Consider the following 15,977-nt stretch of genomic DNA (forward strand, 5'->3'; position numbering starts at 1 on the left):
TATTCTTAATTTGGCTAACACCTGACACATCTGCCAACTAAGACCCAGCACAAAATAAAGGTAGTCCTGAAATCAAACCATTTGTTAATGACCACATGAAGTTACACAGCACTGAAAAATGTGACTTAACACTCAAAGTTACCACAGACGTCCCAAAATTCCATATAACCATTTCAAAGTTACAACAACTGCAGCGCCCTTGCGGCCATTCGCCCTTAACGACCAACCCCACGGATACTGCTGCACCCAACCTCTCTCCCTTCACTCCCACCCTGCCAGGACCCCACAGTGCCTGGGCCTGTTCCCCACATACCCATTACCTACTGCACTTACCTTTTGAAGCTCTCTGGACCTATGTTGGGGAAGGAGGGAAGGCTACATATCCCTGAGCCGTGCAGGGGTGACTGGAAGGTAGCCATTTTGTCTCACCTGCTTATGGGCAGGGACAAAATGGCAGCCACCAGACAAACTGCTTAATTTTGCTGCCTTAATAAGGTTTGCACAGCAGTGCAAAAGCTTCTGAATGCTGCAGAAAGCTTCTACAGTGCTGTACGGACCTTGTTAAGGCAGCAAAACAAAGCAGTTTGTCCCCCAGTTGGGCAGAGGCAACCTGAATGCAGCCGCCACTTCCAGAATCATGCCATGTGGCCACACAAAGAAGCAATCCATTGCAGCATTCTGGAAGGCCTTGGAGGTCTTCAAAAACAAGTGATGAGGAGGAGGTTGTTTGGCCTGGTGGGCTGGGAAACAGGCCTCAAGGGAACCCGCTGGCAGTGGGAAAAGGCATGTGGGGACCCAAGGAGCAAGAAGCAGAACACAGAGTGTCTTCGGGTATGGGGGAGACCTTGGGAGGGCCAGGGCAAGCAGGTCTAGGCTATGCTAGGCCTCCTCCACCCTGAGGCATCCCCCACCCCGAGGCATCCCATGCTCTGCTTAAAGACCCACAAGTGTCATTAACAATGGGGAAAGCAGGGATGGGAGGCATTAGATGAGACACTTCACCTAATGGCTGTTGTGACATGGAAGGCTCCATTACAGTCGTATCTCGAGAACTACCTATATAAAGAAAGCCCCTTTTATTGATACCAAGCCCATGCACTCTAGTCTCCTTTCTCAGATTTTCTTCACTGTGAAGAAAAGAATGGAAAATGTATAGTTGCCAAACTCATTTCGGAGAAAAAAACACTTCTAATAGGACATGTCGACATAAATAGCTATGTGAGTTCTATTTTTAGCGAATCAGGTTATTAAAGCCAGAAAAACAGTATTATTCCACAGCTGGTAAAAATTTGTCCAGATCGCCTTGGTGCTTCTGTTTTCCAGCTCTTTTTCCAACAGCAATGATTTTCCAATGCTAATCTAGCCTTTTTTTTTTCTCCCCAGAAAAAATGCGCAATTCAGCATAGCTGTTCTGGAAATTCTCAACTATATCAAAAGTGAACAACAGTAAAACAAATAGAAATCCCAGAAGCAAATTTTAATCTTTGGAATCCAGAATAATTGTGCAATTATATATTCCTCAAACATACCTCCCCCTCCAGATCTATGGTTTTCTTTGCTTGTAATAACAATCTTCTCATGCTTAAAATACATTTTCTTTTTGTCCTTCTTTGCTCCACATCTAAGCCCTCCTATTAAAACAGAAAAAGCAACAGGCAGTCAAGGGAACAGAGTATTCAAAGGCACACTTATTCCAAAGAATGCTCTAATGAATGTAAATTGAGACACACAAAACGGCTAGCTATCATTGTGCAATTCACTTTGACAAATATGATTAAGATTATGAACAAGCTGACTAACTTTTAAAAACACAAACTACCTGGATTCCTGAGCGTTAACTACCGGTAAAAGAAAACATTTTGGAACTGAATTTTGAGATATATGCTCGGTATCCTGTCACCAAATTGCAAAACGGTTCGTTTTAAAACCTTCCACAATACTTATTCCAAAAGCCCGTTTATTTTGAATCATCGAGACACCCATTTTGTTACTGCTTTTTACTGTTTATAGCTAAATTAAGGCCAAGTACGGCCTAAGTACAGCGTTTTGGCACTCCCTTCCCTTTTTGAAATCTAGCTTCATTCCGAGGTTACACCCATGCGGTTGTCCAAAACCAAATGCTTGGGATTGAAAAACGAGAGGGAACAAGAAAATTAAATACTCTCAAATACGTTTCCTCTCCCTTTACCACTTTGCGGCGGGGAGCGGGGAAGCGGCTGGAGATCTCGAGGTGGGCTTGGGGGAATTCGCAACGAACCAATTTATTTTTATTTTTTTTTAATTTTAATTCCATTTATATCCCGCCCTTCTCCGAAGACTCAGGGCGGCTTACAAGCTTAGCAGTAGCCTTCATTCTATGTATATGCCTGCTTATTAGGGCTTTCACACACACCCGAAGCGGCATTATTACAAAGTCAGCTTAATTGCCCCCAACAATTAAAAACAAGGAAAGCTCTTGGCCAAGCAGGAAAACAAGGAAAAGGAACGAGGCTAATAGATCCCACCCTCTTTGGCCACCGCCCGCCAGGAAGCCGCAACTGTTGGGCTTTCGAATCAGAACCATCGGGAAAGCAATCGGGAAGCAGCAAAGCGGCTTCGAGCAGTTGCAACCGCAGTTGCAAGCCAAGACACTCCCGCCGCTATGGGCACCGGCAGCAGCAGCAGCAGGGCAGGCAAGGCGCGCACCTTCAGCCCGCCGCGGCACTGGCGGGATCCCGGACCGGGCAGCTCCAGTCACAGCACCCCCTCTCGGCAGGGCCTGGCGGACGACGAGGAAGAGGCTTGCGTCAGGGCTGCGGTCCAGGCCCTCTCGCGCGCCCCCTCGCTACAGCAGCTTCAGCAGCCCGACTCGGACTCGGAGCTCCTGGACCAGGTGCTGGAGGAGTGCGAGGAGGACGGGCCCCGACTCCTGCCCACGGCCGCGCCCCGCCGGCCTCCGCGCCACGGCGCCGGAGACTGCCGCTCCCGCCCGCCAGAAGTTGGCGGCGAAGAAACCGCGGGCCAGCGGGAAGCGCTGGAAGTAAGCGCGTCGGCCGAGCGGCGGGCGGAAAGTTGTGGGACTGGGGGGGGGGGGCGTGAGTAAAAGGTCTGTGTGGAAAAGAAACTGGAGGTGAAGAATCCTTGGTTATTCACAATTGCACCGTTTGTGGAATGCAGTTGGGATCTTACCAGTGCAAAACCTGTCGGTCCTTAGCCTTCATGGAGTACGGTGCTTAAAGCCATGGGAAGGTAGAACAGAACCAGGGTTGAAAGAGTGCAGAATTTATTTTAAGTTTTATTGATAATGCCCTCTTAAGCATGGTTCCGGCCACTTTCTAATGGTTCAATGAATATACAGCCATATTTCCTCTGGAATAAGAAATGCAGTTCTCATCATCTCTGGCCTTCCACAGTTGCACAGGCCGAGGCTGAAGTGAGCTGTATTCCCACATACTTGGAAGAATCTGCTAGAGGAAGGCAGATATAATTTAAAAACTTATTTATTTGAACAATCTGGCCTGGTTTGATGGGTTTGGGGTTGGGTCTAATTTTAACATAGTTTTAATCATTGTATTATATTGGGCATGATTATTTAATTCTTTTAACTTCTTTGAACTTTTGTATTTATATTCTGATATTTATTGCCCTGTACACCGCCCTGAGTCCTTCGGGAGAAGGGCGGTATAAAAATTTAATAAAACTAAACAGCGGCTAAGAAAAGGCGGAGGGATGTGTGTCTTTATAGATTGGGCTAATGCAACACCTGGCATCTTTCAGCATTGGCTGGGTTGCTGGAAAGTGTTGTGCAACATCTGGGGACCTTCAGATTTCTTCAGGTAGTTTATTTATTTATTTTATTTTTATTTTTATTCTATTTATATCCCGCCCTTCTCCGAAGACTCAGGGCGGCTTACAAGCTTAGCAGTAGCCTTCATTCATTCTGCTTATTAGGGCTTTCACACACACACCCAAGCGGCATTATTAAAAAGTCAGCTTAATTGCCCCCAACAATCTGGGTCCTCGACTTACGACCATAACTGAGCCTAAAATTCCCGTTGTTAAGGGAGATGTTGGTTGGTTGAGTTTTGTCCCCTTTTACGACCTTTCTTGCCACCATTGTTAAGTGAATCATTGAGTTTTGTCCCCCTTTACGACCTTTCTTGCCACCATTGTTAAGTGAATCATTGCAATTGATTAGTAACCCTTTTAAGTGAATCTGGCTTCCCCATTGACTTTGCTTGTCAGAAGGTTGCAAAAGGGGATCACATGACCTTGGACACAGCAAGGGTCGTAACCAGTTGCGATATGAACCAGTTGCCAAACGTTTGAATTTTGATCACATGATGTTGCAGAAAAGTTGTAACTGAAAAACAGTCATACATCAATTTTTTCAGTGCCTTTGTAGCTTTGAATGGTCACTAAACAAACTTGTAAGTTGAGGACTACCTATATTGTACAGCCACCAAGCTCACGGCTGGTGAACTCTTAGCTAGTTTTCCCAGAATTTAAAACAGTCTCCCTGAGGGGCTACACTACTCCTAGTTTCATTGGCCTGTCCAAATTGTTTTCTTGGCACCAGTACCAAAATGGTTTGCTGTTACCTTCTGGGTTGTTTTTCCAAGCCACTTTTGTAGTAGTTTCTAACCAAATCTGACCCTGCTTAAGTTTCTGCAGCCAAACATGGTTGTTCAAGATATTTCAAACTTCAACTCTGCCATTCTTGAACATAACCACAACTTTTGAAGCTAATGAAAATTGAAATTTGCTAATTCAAACTAATCTAGCCTCCCACTGAAATTTATTGTGAGCATAGCATAAATGAAAGGAATCACCTGTGCTATGTTTACTTCCTCAAATAAAAGAAAGATAAATAAAAACACAAAATCTGGTTGTTATGTCCAAGCCTTTTGATGAGGGGTCTTCAAACTTGGCCCTTTTATGACTTGTGGACTTCAACTCCCAGAATTCCTCAGCCAGCTTGCCTGCCTGAGGAATTTTGGGAGTTGAAGTCCACAAGTCATAAAAAGGCCAAGTTTGAAGATCCCTGCTTTTGATCTCAAACAGGCTTGAAACACAGGAAGTGGCAAGCCAATTATCTGTAGCCACTATACTATATTAACTTCTTTAATTTGGGGGAACCATCCAGGAATGTAAATCATTGCAGATAAAATGTGTATTAAATTAATAAAATGGGTTACAAATAAAATAATTGCAAATTTGGAAGTCTGTGTGTGATGCAAAAGACATTTCTCATCTGCGGCACAATTTGGCCCCAGACTGGCTCAAACTACTGCTATAAGTTTCATGTTTATTCCAATTCCAAGTTTGTTTGACCCTCAATAGTTTCAGAAGATTATCTCTCAGATGAGGCTGTACTAAAAAGCCAGGATTCCGAGTATTGGTTGGAGCTACAGCTCCCAACTTTATCCCTTAGTAAGGATGTACCCAGTGACAGGAAAGCCTTACAGGTCGTCAGGAAAGCAGCATCACTAGAACAGCATTAGGTTCATGGCACCTGTTGACTCAAATTAGGAAAAGATTCATTCAGGAGTGAAGGATTCCATCCACAGAATAGGGGTTTGTAGTAGATTGCATAGTAGTTCCCTCTGATATGTTGCTGTGGGTTCTGAGTTGAGAAATTACTAGAATAATGTTGGAAAATGGACTGATCGTAGTTCCTTGTCCCCCACTTTTGTCCTTGTCCGCTTCCAAGAAGGTCCTCAAACTCTCTGGAGCTTCTGAATGGGCTGCAGGGAACCAAGAGGGAAATCACCTCTTGCTGATGGAAGTTTCCATTGATATTGAAGCTTTGAGACCCCACCAGGATACCATGCAATAGCAATGTATACTGTAAAGCATGAATTCTACCTTGAGTGCTGCTATACAACTTAATTTACCGTCAGGCATCTTGCTGTCACTTTCATTCATAGGCCATTTTTGCTCCCTAGGCCAGACTGAAATTGATTCAGTTCAAAAAGGTAATTACTTAATTAGAACAGTTTAACTCCCGAGACTTTCTTCTTTATGTTTAACAAAAAAAAGTCTCATTCCAGCCAAGCTGGACTCTTGGTAACTACATGACTACATAACATCTATGTTGTTTTCATGGCAACAATATGGAAGTAATTTAATATCCTGCATAGTTACAGTTATTCATATTTGTCATTTGGGAATATTTGGCATCCTGAAAGAAAAAGGAAGAAAGAAGCTAGTCACTTAGAAGCGATTCTGACTCATCACTGAGAGCTTATTAACCCTAAGTCTGTATTTTTGCCTTTGGGATGTAATTAATGCAGAAATGCCATGCTTTTGTTAGGGGAGATATTCCTGTGCCAAAGGACTCCTTTGAGGCCTTTATTAATCAACCAAATGGCGAAAATGACATTTGGATTTACAAACCAAACTAATATGCTTAATTTAGTTCTAGATTTTTATTGGTGAGAAGAATCCTTGTTTTCTTTTAGCAAAGTCCTTATAAAGCAGTGCCCTCTTGTGGCAGCCTCCTTAATCAGTACTTGGTTCCATACTTTTATTACAAAAATCTGAATTTCTTGTACGAACCTGATACTCCAGGGATGCTTTCCTTAAAACTTCTGGGAGGGGGAGAAACCCCAATCAATGCCTCAGCATTCCTAGGAGGCCACGTTCCTACTGCAATATGAATTTAAAGCACTATACACAAAGTTGGCTAAAACTGAGTATTCTTAACACAGGGGCTTATCCTATGCCAGGGGTAGGCAACCTCGGCTCTTTTATGACTCATGGACTTCAACTCCCAGAATTCCTGAGTCAGCCAGACTCAGGAATTCTGGGAGTTGAAGTCCATGAGTCATAAAAGAGCCGAGGTTGCCTACCCCTGTCCTATGCCTTCCTTTGTCAATTGTTGTAATTCCTTGCCAAAACGTATTCCTCATATTTGCAAATGGGCCAGTTTAAACAATTCCGTTAGTTGGTTCTTCCTACCTATCCATCTCCCCAGCCAGCAATTGGCACATCATCAGCCAGCAGGATGCCTATTCTGCTGGGACTGATGATGTTACCTAGTTTGGGTAATGAAACATCTGCAAGAAAGCAAGCAAGCTCAGGGAGCACCAAAAACCCCTCATGTCAATCCTGAGCTACAAATATTTTATTTTATTAATACCTATTCTCATATCTAGGGACGCGGTAGGTTAGGACGCTGAGCTTGTTGATCAGAAGTTCAGCAGTTTGGCGGGTTGAATCCCGAGTGCCGCGTAACAGAGTGAGCGCCTGTTACTCGTCCCAGCTTCTGCCAACCTAGCAGTTCAAAAGCACGTAAAAATGCAAGTAGAAAAATAGGGACCACTACGGTGGGAAGGTAACAGCGTTCTGTGCGCCTTTGGCGTCTAGTCATGCCGGCCACATGACCACGGAGATGTCCTTGGACAAGCGCTGGCTCTTCGGCTTTGAAACGGAGATGAACACCGGCCCCTAGAGTCGGAAACGGCTAGCACACATGTGCAGGGGAACCTTTACCTTTACCCTTTATTCTCATATCAGGTGTAATTTGGTTCAAAGGGTAGGTCAAATTCCAAGGGTGAGCCTTTTTCTTGGCTTCTCTGTACTGATTCCTCAGCTTTTTCCTTCTACACACCATTTGAACACTTGATGGGCTAAAGCAGGATGAAAGGAAGACATAGGGAGATGGCCCCCAATGATTAAATCTGTACGTACCCACTTTTAAAATGTAAATTGAATTAAATATATCTTATCCTGGCTCTTAAGTAACTCAGCAACTCCAAAACAGATTCCAGGCCAGGCAGATATAATTAGACATGCTTAGGGACACCCTATGGCAGAAATAGCCTGTGAACCATAGTCTGGTATTTACATTATGTGCTGGAGATAACTTTAGGCCAACTTGAGTTCTGGATTGCTAAGTATCTAATATTTACCACTGCTAGCCTCATCTAGTACTGCACTAGGGAAAATGATTATTCGGAGAAGCTGATCTTCTCTCTTTTATGAACTTCTCTTTTTTTCTTTTCTTTGGCTGAAAACCAAGAAAGAGGATCCTCCAGGAAAAGATCCTGTGACCCAATCCCAAGGGATGGGTGGTGGTAGACACCAGCTAGTGATCAGAGAGAAGGAGGTGAGCCTGTACTTTGAAACTCCTGAGCTGTGCTCTGGTTACTTGCATACCTTGTCTCCATGATAATAATAGCAGAAGACAATATGCTATAGATGTTATGCGCCTTGGAGGAGTAGAAGCACTTTGAGGAAGGGGTACAATTTCTACTCTAAGGCACAAAGGTATTTACAAATAGTCCTTCATTTACGATTGTTTAACATTGGTGAGAAGTTAACGGCGGTACTGAAAAAAGTCACCTGCAAACCAGGTCATCCTCGTGGTCACATGATAGTGATTTGGCAACCACCTCACATTTTTGATGGTTGCAGCGTCCTGCAGTCAGTTGATTGTGATTTGTGACTTGCCCAGCCAGCTTTTGACAAGCAAAGTCTGAGGGGAAGCCAGCAGAGAAGGTCACAAATCTCAATCAAATGATGTCTTATTGAACAGCTGTAGCAAAAGGTAATAAAATTAGGTGTGGTCATGTGATGTCACTTAAGAATGAATTTCCCAGTCCCAATTGTTGTCATAATTCAAGGATTACCTGTTATTATGCACAGAACGCTAGAATAGGAGATTGCACACTCAGGTGCCACTTTAAACCATAGGTGAACAAATAGACTGTGACAATAGCAGTATGGGCTGAAATGTAGTTTATACCTGCAGAAAATACTGCTTCTAAGAAAGCAGTGATACAGACTGCATGGAGCTTATTTTGTTATTTAGCTTTTCCATTCATGTGCTGGAGTTGTAACTTGTTTAATAACAGGTTCTGTTATTTTCAAACGCAGGTAGCAGAGATCTTCCTGGCCTACAGGAAAGAGGGGAAACTGGATGATTGACTGGACTTAAAAAGATGTTACACTGTTCAGTCAGTGTGCCTAAATCCAGTCCTAAGAAATGGTACAGGTAATCCCCGACATACACACGTTCATTTAGTGACCATCAAAATTACAATGACACTGAAAAAAGTGACTTATAGCCATTTTTCACACTTAAGACCTTTGTAGCATCCCCATGATCATGTAATCAAAATTCACTTGCTAGGCAATTGGTTCATACTTACGACCATTGCTATGCCTCAAGGTAATGTGATCACTTTTTGCAACCTTGACAAGCAAAATCAATGGGGAAGCCAGATTCACTTTACAACCACATTACTAACTTATCAACTACAGTGATTCACTTAGCAATTGTGGCAAAAAAGGTCATAAAATGGGGCAAAACTCACTTTTAAATTGTCTCACTTGGGCTTAATTGTGGTCATAAGTCGAGGACTACCTATACTCTCTCTCAAATATGGTTAAAAAGACATTATCTTAAAGGCCTCTTTACAAGCATGCCCTGGCAGCATTATTTTTCTGCTGTCTCCCTGCAACATCATTGCCTTAATGATCTATTCCATAACCGAGTGGCAAAATCTGCCCTTCACCTCAGCAGTGTGGAAAAAAGGCCAAGTAAGAATACAAACCATATGTGTGGTTTTAAGTTTCTCACAAGTAGGGTTGTTAATATGATTGTTAATCTGATCTCTGCGTCAGACGTGGGTAGTTAAGAAGTTTGATATATAAATAAATAAAAATAACCCACATCATACTCCATTTTCAAGGACAGATGAACCTGATAAATTTGCTCAGTAAGGTAGACTCCGGTATATCTGTTTATCTGATTGGATTACCTGTCTCAGATTGCTGTCCTCCCATCATACCTACTCTCCTGTTAATTTCATATGATTTTAGGGTTTTTATTGGTAAGGTAATGATGCATATTCTTCAACTCAACAGAATTCTTCAGGCTTTTGCCTGTGTGAATCCCCTGCTCATTATCTTGCCTTAGAACTAGGAAAGGCAAATGTATCTACACACATCAACTTTTCTAATCCCAGCAATGAGTTACTCACCTTCCCTGTCAAAAATTACTTTTGCTTTCAGAGATATATATAATTATGAGATTTACTAGCAGGAGTTAATCTGCATTTCTTTGTCATAGGCTAACTGGTATTATTATGTTCATTTGTTTTGCAGAGCTTCTTAACAAGATATACACCGGGAAGCAATAACTTTGCCAATCAGTAAGTTATCGTAAATCAAATGTTAATAACTGGGAGTGGAGACAACATCAGTGTACTACTTTGCAGAAATGAAGAAGAGTTTTCATTCCTGTGTTTTCATCAGTTGTTCAACATGGTTCAGTAATAATTTTCTTCACATTTTTCTACAAGCATTTATGTAGGCAATACTACAGCAAGTTTTTTTCCTTTCAACGGCAGCTTAACAAGATTAAATTGTTGCTTTTCTTATTATGTCTCTCAGACTATCCATATGCTTATGGAAGAAAGCTAATGGAGGGACTGAATTTAATCACAATATTGTTTTCTTAATTTAGATATGAAATGGTCGAAGAAGACCACATGCATTGGCCATCCATTTGATTGTTGCTAGTTGCGAAGTCGTGTCCGACCCATTGCGACCCTATGGACAATGTTCCTCCAGGCCTTCCTGTCCTCTACCATCTTCTGGAGTCCATTTAAGCTCACACCTACTGCTTCAGTGACTCCATCCAGCCACCTCATTCTCTGTCATCCCCTTCTTCTATTGCCCTCAATCTTTCCCAGCATTAGGCTCTTCTCCAGTGAGTCCTTCCTTCTCATTAGGTGGCCAAAGTATTTGAGTTTTAGCTTCAGGATCTGGCCTTCTAAAGAGCAGTCAGGGTTGATCTCCTCTAGGACTGACCGGTTTGATCGCCTTGCAGTCCAAGGGACCCGCAGGAGTCTTCTCCAGCACCATAGTTCAAAGGCCTCAATTCTTTGGTGCTCAGCCTTTCTTATGGTCCAACTTCCACAGCCATACATTGCAACTGGGAAGACCATAGCCTTGACTATACGCACTTTTGTTGGCAGGGTGATGTCTGCTTTTTAGTATGCTGTCTAGATTTGCCATGGCTTTCCTCCCCAGGAGCAAGCGTCTTTTAATTTCTTGGCTGCAGTCCATTTGATTATAAATCTTTATTGCTATAATTTAGATTTCTTTAACTCCTCCTGCTTAACAAAAAGGGAAGGTGTGGGCGGTGCTGGTTGCTGAAGGCAACTGTTTGTGAAGAACTTCAAGGGAATCATGGTTTGTTTGTTTTACCGGTGAAATTCTTGTTTAACTCCTGCTCTGTTTTGCTTTTTAAACCAATTTGTTGGAAAAGTATTCTGTTGTTTTTGTTTTGAGGAAATAATTATCAGTACTGTATATGAAATAAAAAGGGTTGATTTTTCCAGCCTCCTGATAAAAAAAGGGATTGTCCTTGTGACGCAACAAGGACGGTCGTAGGCTGGGACAGAACAGATATCCCTTAGCTGGAAAAAGTCAGAGATTCTAGTCCTAGGCAAGTGATGGCAAACCTATGACATGAGTGTCAAATGTGACATGCCACAATGTTTCAGGTGATATACCAGCATTCACCAACACCCGACACCTATTCTCAAAAGCATGCCCCATTCTCTCACAATTTTCTGAGACAATGGAGGTGATGTGAGAATGGTATGTACTCTCACGCAGCCTCTGGACCCTCCAAAAATAATGGAAGAATAAAGTGTGCTTTTGCACGTTTGGAGGCTGCAGAGGATGTGGAAGAGAATTCGCCAAAGCCACTTCCAGAACATGTGACCCAGGTAGGCCTCAGGCCTGTCAATACAAAGAGACCACCGCTTGAAAGTAAGCAACATGCAGCAGATCCTGGGGAACTTGGGGCCATGGGGGTAATCGCACTATTCTCCAAGGTTCAGCTGCTTGGGGAATGGTGCAACACAGCCTTTTTGAGTGGCAACAGTGGGAACAGGGCTGAAGTCAAGGCCTGGGCGTCTACTTCAGCCCAAAGTGGCACTGCCACTGAATACTGCTGTTCAGAGCAGAAGGGAGAAGGGAATATAGAAAATTGTTTTTCTTTCATTTGGGGGTACAAGTAGTGACATCTCAGCAAAGTCATGTTAAGCGTTTCCTGAATTTTTGCCACATTGAGCCCAAAAGGTTTGCCATCACTGCCCTAGAACAAGCACATATTTCCTCGTTCATGGCCCCTTCCAAATCCTGTTGTTCCCCCATGTAATGAGTTCCATTTTGTTTAAATTAAATGATGTAAACCTGTTCAAAAACATTGTGAGAATTAGATACACAAGCTAATAAAAAGGAGAAATGGGAAGATAACATGTTGCTAGCTAAAATAGGCCTTATTTTAACTTGTTTTATTATTTTCGGTCCTGATTATTGCTTTCTCACATAAATCTGCAGGTTGCCTCTCAAGAAGGCAGAGCGACAGGCCAAGATATCCTATGACTGCTCTGAGGAGGAGCTGATGGCAACAATAGAGCAAGAGTACTGTCGCTGAAGCCACTCACAGCTATACCAATATGACCATAAACAAATTTACCTGGGGGCTAGGTTATAAAACTACAGTATTTCTGAGAAAAAGTCTACTAGCATGGCATGCAAAAAGACATCTCAAAACCCTGGCCAGAGAGAGATACAACTACTTATCTGAACACTTCCTATGGAGCCAAATGGGAACTTACTCTGTTCTTTATGGAAAAGGGAAAAATATCAGTTATACACAAGTATTCTCCTTCCCCTAAAGCTTGAGGTGTGAAGTACTGAAAGAGCAATCATTTGTCCAAGTTTTAATGAAACTACAGTAAATGTCATTCACTTTGGATGGTCTTACTGCATATGGTCCTACTGCAGAATATTAATAATAATGATAACAATTCCAATAAATCAGTAAGACATTAATTAATTACTCCTGCACCAAAGTGTTGGCTCATGTGGCCCATCTTTATAATACTGGTAATGCCACAGTGGCTAAATGGAAGTATCCTTAAGAAAATCTCAGGATAGCAAAAATCATTTTGCCTGAGCTAACTCCCGTGTGATCACTTTAGATGAGTAGCCAACCAACTTCGCTGGTCACTTGCGGAGAATCACATAGGCTGAAGTACCTCTTTACAGATAATATGTAACAAAAATGTTCCTTCTAAATGATATTCCTGTCACATGTCCACATTCAAAATGGAAGCATGAAGTTAACAAAAAGATGGTATTCCTAAAGACGTTAGCGGTGAAGTGAGCTTTGTGTATCTTAGCAGATGCAAAGAGCACCAGAGGGGTTTGAGTAGTTCGGTCACTTGGCTTAGTTATTGCTGTGTGAACCTCGTCTCTGTTTGCCTCTTGGTAACCATCTCTGACCACAGACTCAGTGACTTGTAAGATACCTCGCTCAGTTTTCTGCTCCATATAAAACAACAAAAGCAAATGGCTATCTAATCTCTGCTTGATTGGAAGGAGAATCTCACCACTTCTCTGTCCAAAGGTGCAGTGCCAACTTGATTTATGTACTTGCATCGTTTGAGGAGTTGCTGACATGCTGTGTGCATGCTCACACATGCTCCAAGGCACCTTTGTTTCCTTGGAATCAAACTCAAATCCTTCTGCTTCCCGTTTTTAGGTTTTTAATTCTATTTTTAACATTATTCTCTTGATTACTTTTTGTTTCTGCATCTGTCTTATGAAGGTAAGCTACCGTTTTTAGGGGGAGGAAATCTGTCAACATTCATGCTGGCAGGATTCTGAAACGTTTCAGCAAGATTAGAATATAAACGTCGGAAATATTAGCATATACTTTAAACGGTTCCTGCTCATGTATTGCTGATGGACTGAGTTAATACCCAGATAATATAAAGAAATACTAACTTTGGAGAGTATTTATACTGTTTCAGGTTTGAAAAATGTATTATGTAGCTTTCACGTTCAAATATAAGAAATATGTCTTATTGATATAATAGTGTTACTATACAATTATTTATATAATAATATCTGTCCAGGGAGCTCAATCTGTTAGGGTTGGTGTGCTGTGGGTTCCGTTGATTAAACGATATCATCTTTCAGGACATTGGAAGTGACCTTCTCTGTAGCAATTCCTGCCCTCTGGAAGGAAGTTCCCTCCCTCTCCCCCCCCCCCCCAAGATTTGAACAGCTTCCACCTTACTGATATTTCAAGGGGCTCTGAAGACCAGGCTGTTTGCTCTGGCATTTGGCAAGGATAATTGACATCCTTTCTCTTCATTTCCCTTGTTCCACAAGGGATTTGTTTTCTTTGCCATCTTGTTTTTTTGGTTTGGTTTGGTGCTTCATGTACTGTAATTTGCTTTTTAAACATTTTTAACAATCTGTAAACCACCCAAAGTTGCTGGGAAACAGGTGGCCTATACATTTCATAAATCATCATGATCATCATTTTATAGTTTATAGTTGCCAAATGTTCACAGGTTTGCTTTCATTATATAGGAAATTACTTGAAACTTATACAAATGTAGATAAAAAACAGGAAGCACAATGTGGTCATGTTTTTTTGTATTTGCTGCAAAAACCAGCTTGCTCCAAAATTTAACCACATTTACTAAATTATCTGTATCCACACATGACATCAAGCCATAATGTGACTTATGTGATTTTGGCTTCACATTATTTATTGATTTGACTTATCTTTTTTATTTTGTAATTGCACATAATGCTCTTGTCACCTACTTCAACACAAGAACCCTGTGTGATGGTCAGATTGAGAGAGACTGACTGCCCAAAGCCATCCAGCCACCTTACATGTCTAAGGATGTATAAACCCTTCTACTTGTGGTTTATTAATCAAACCGTAATTTTTTTAAAAAAATGGCTCAGAGTGAGATGTGGACTCATTCTTTCAATCCTACACTAACCATTTATTAAATTTTAGAACCATCTCAATCCATAACAAATGTAGAACTAACAGCATAGTGGTAAACTGCAGGTATGGTCTTCTTTCAATTATGCCAAACTCTTGGTGATTTGGCTGACTTGACTGTGAAGCTTTCTGGACAAGAATGCAGGGTTGGTTTGCCATTGGTTTCTTCCAGACTTTTTGTTTTACTTTCAGTGTTGCCCGAAACCCTAGGATTTCCTGGTGGTCTCCAATCCATATATTAGTTCTAATCCTGCTTACCAGACCTAATTCAGCATATTAGTACCTTTTGCCTTTATGCGTAGCTCTTCTCTTTATCTTCTTGGATTCACATTGATACACTTTGTTAATCATAAGATTGGAATTAAAAGTTAAGTTAGCCAATAGACAAAATACATCAGAGATCTAGTCCAATAGTAATACCCAAACACACACTTCTCTTTAGGTTATAGGGATTATCAAGCAATAGGCTGTGGCAAATAAAGGACATAGTATGAAAGTTTTCTCAACTGCAAAAAACTGAAGAAGCAGCCAAATTACATTTCAGCAGTTTTGTGATGCCTATGTCAAACAGACTTCAGCCATTCTGTACTTTTGGAGGGATGATGTTCAGGAGAGAAGGCTAGTTTTTCAGCAATAAAAACTGACCGCATGAGCAATGCTGATGATGTGGTGGTTTCATTGCAGGCTCGTCTTGTTTGTAAATTATCTACTAGAATGAAATGCTCCACAATTGTAAGCATGGTTACTTGTAGAAAATGCAATTATTGGCTGCTGTTTATTCTTGGGTATGTTGATATAGAACTTACAGAAGTACATTATAAAGAACTCCAGGAGATGTGGTACATTTTTGAGCTTTAACACTCACAGAACAAGCTATCTAATTTCAGAATGACAGTATTAACACTTTAATTAAATATTTCCTTGTTCTTCAAACATCCTCAAATTCACTTTGGCATAGGAAGGATACTGAATCTTTGCCAAATCTTTTACAATCACTTCTTTTGCTATTCTCTATCCTTAATTCTACTGGAATGCAGCTAAATCTGGATAAGCAATACTTACCAATTCTTGCTGGTTGTACATGGTGGATTTATGTTCAAGTGATAGGGAGGCGTGTATCCCCAAAAGCAACATTACTTAAGGAACCCACACA

The 15,977-nt window shown here is 41.6% G+C and overlaps 2 protein-coding genes across 4 annotated transcripts in view; both read left to right on the forward strand.

The window, feature by feature from the left end:
* MTO1 (mitochondrial tRNA translation optimization 1) overlaps nt 1-1,573 on the forward strand; it is a 31,439-nt gene extending 29,866 nt beyond the window's left edge. For all 3 annotated transcript variants that reach the window (XR_014491193.1, XR_014491194.1, XR_014491195.1), the window contains exon 16: nt 1,384-1,573. The gene's annotated coding sequence lies outside the window, so the exon portion shown is untranslated. The remainder of the gene's footprint in view (nt 1-1,383) is intronic.
* CYS1 (cystin 1) lies at nt 786-12,697 on the forward strand (the record flags this gene model as incomplete). The annotated part of the gene is given in 5 exon segments (XM_083371783.1): nt 786-831; nt 2,468-2,580; nt 2,582-3,019; nt 10,096-10,142; nt 12,346-12,697. Coding segments are annotated over 5 exon segments (741 nt in total). The 3' UTR covers nt 12,443-12,697.
* Nucleotides 12,698-15,977: the final 3,280 nt, after the last annotated feature.

This window comes from Vipera ursinii, assembly GCF_947247035.1.
Source record: "Vipera ursinii genome assembly, chromosome: 1".
Taxonomy (NCBI): Eukaryota; Metazoa; Chordata; class Lepidosauria; order Squamata; family Viperidae; genus Vipera; species Vipera ursinii.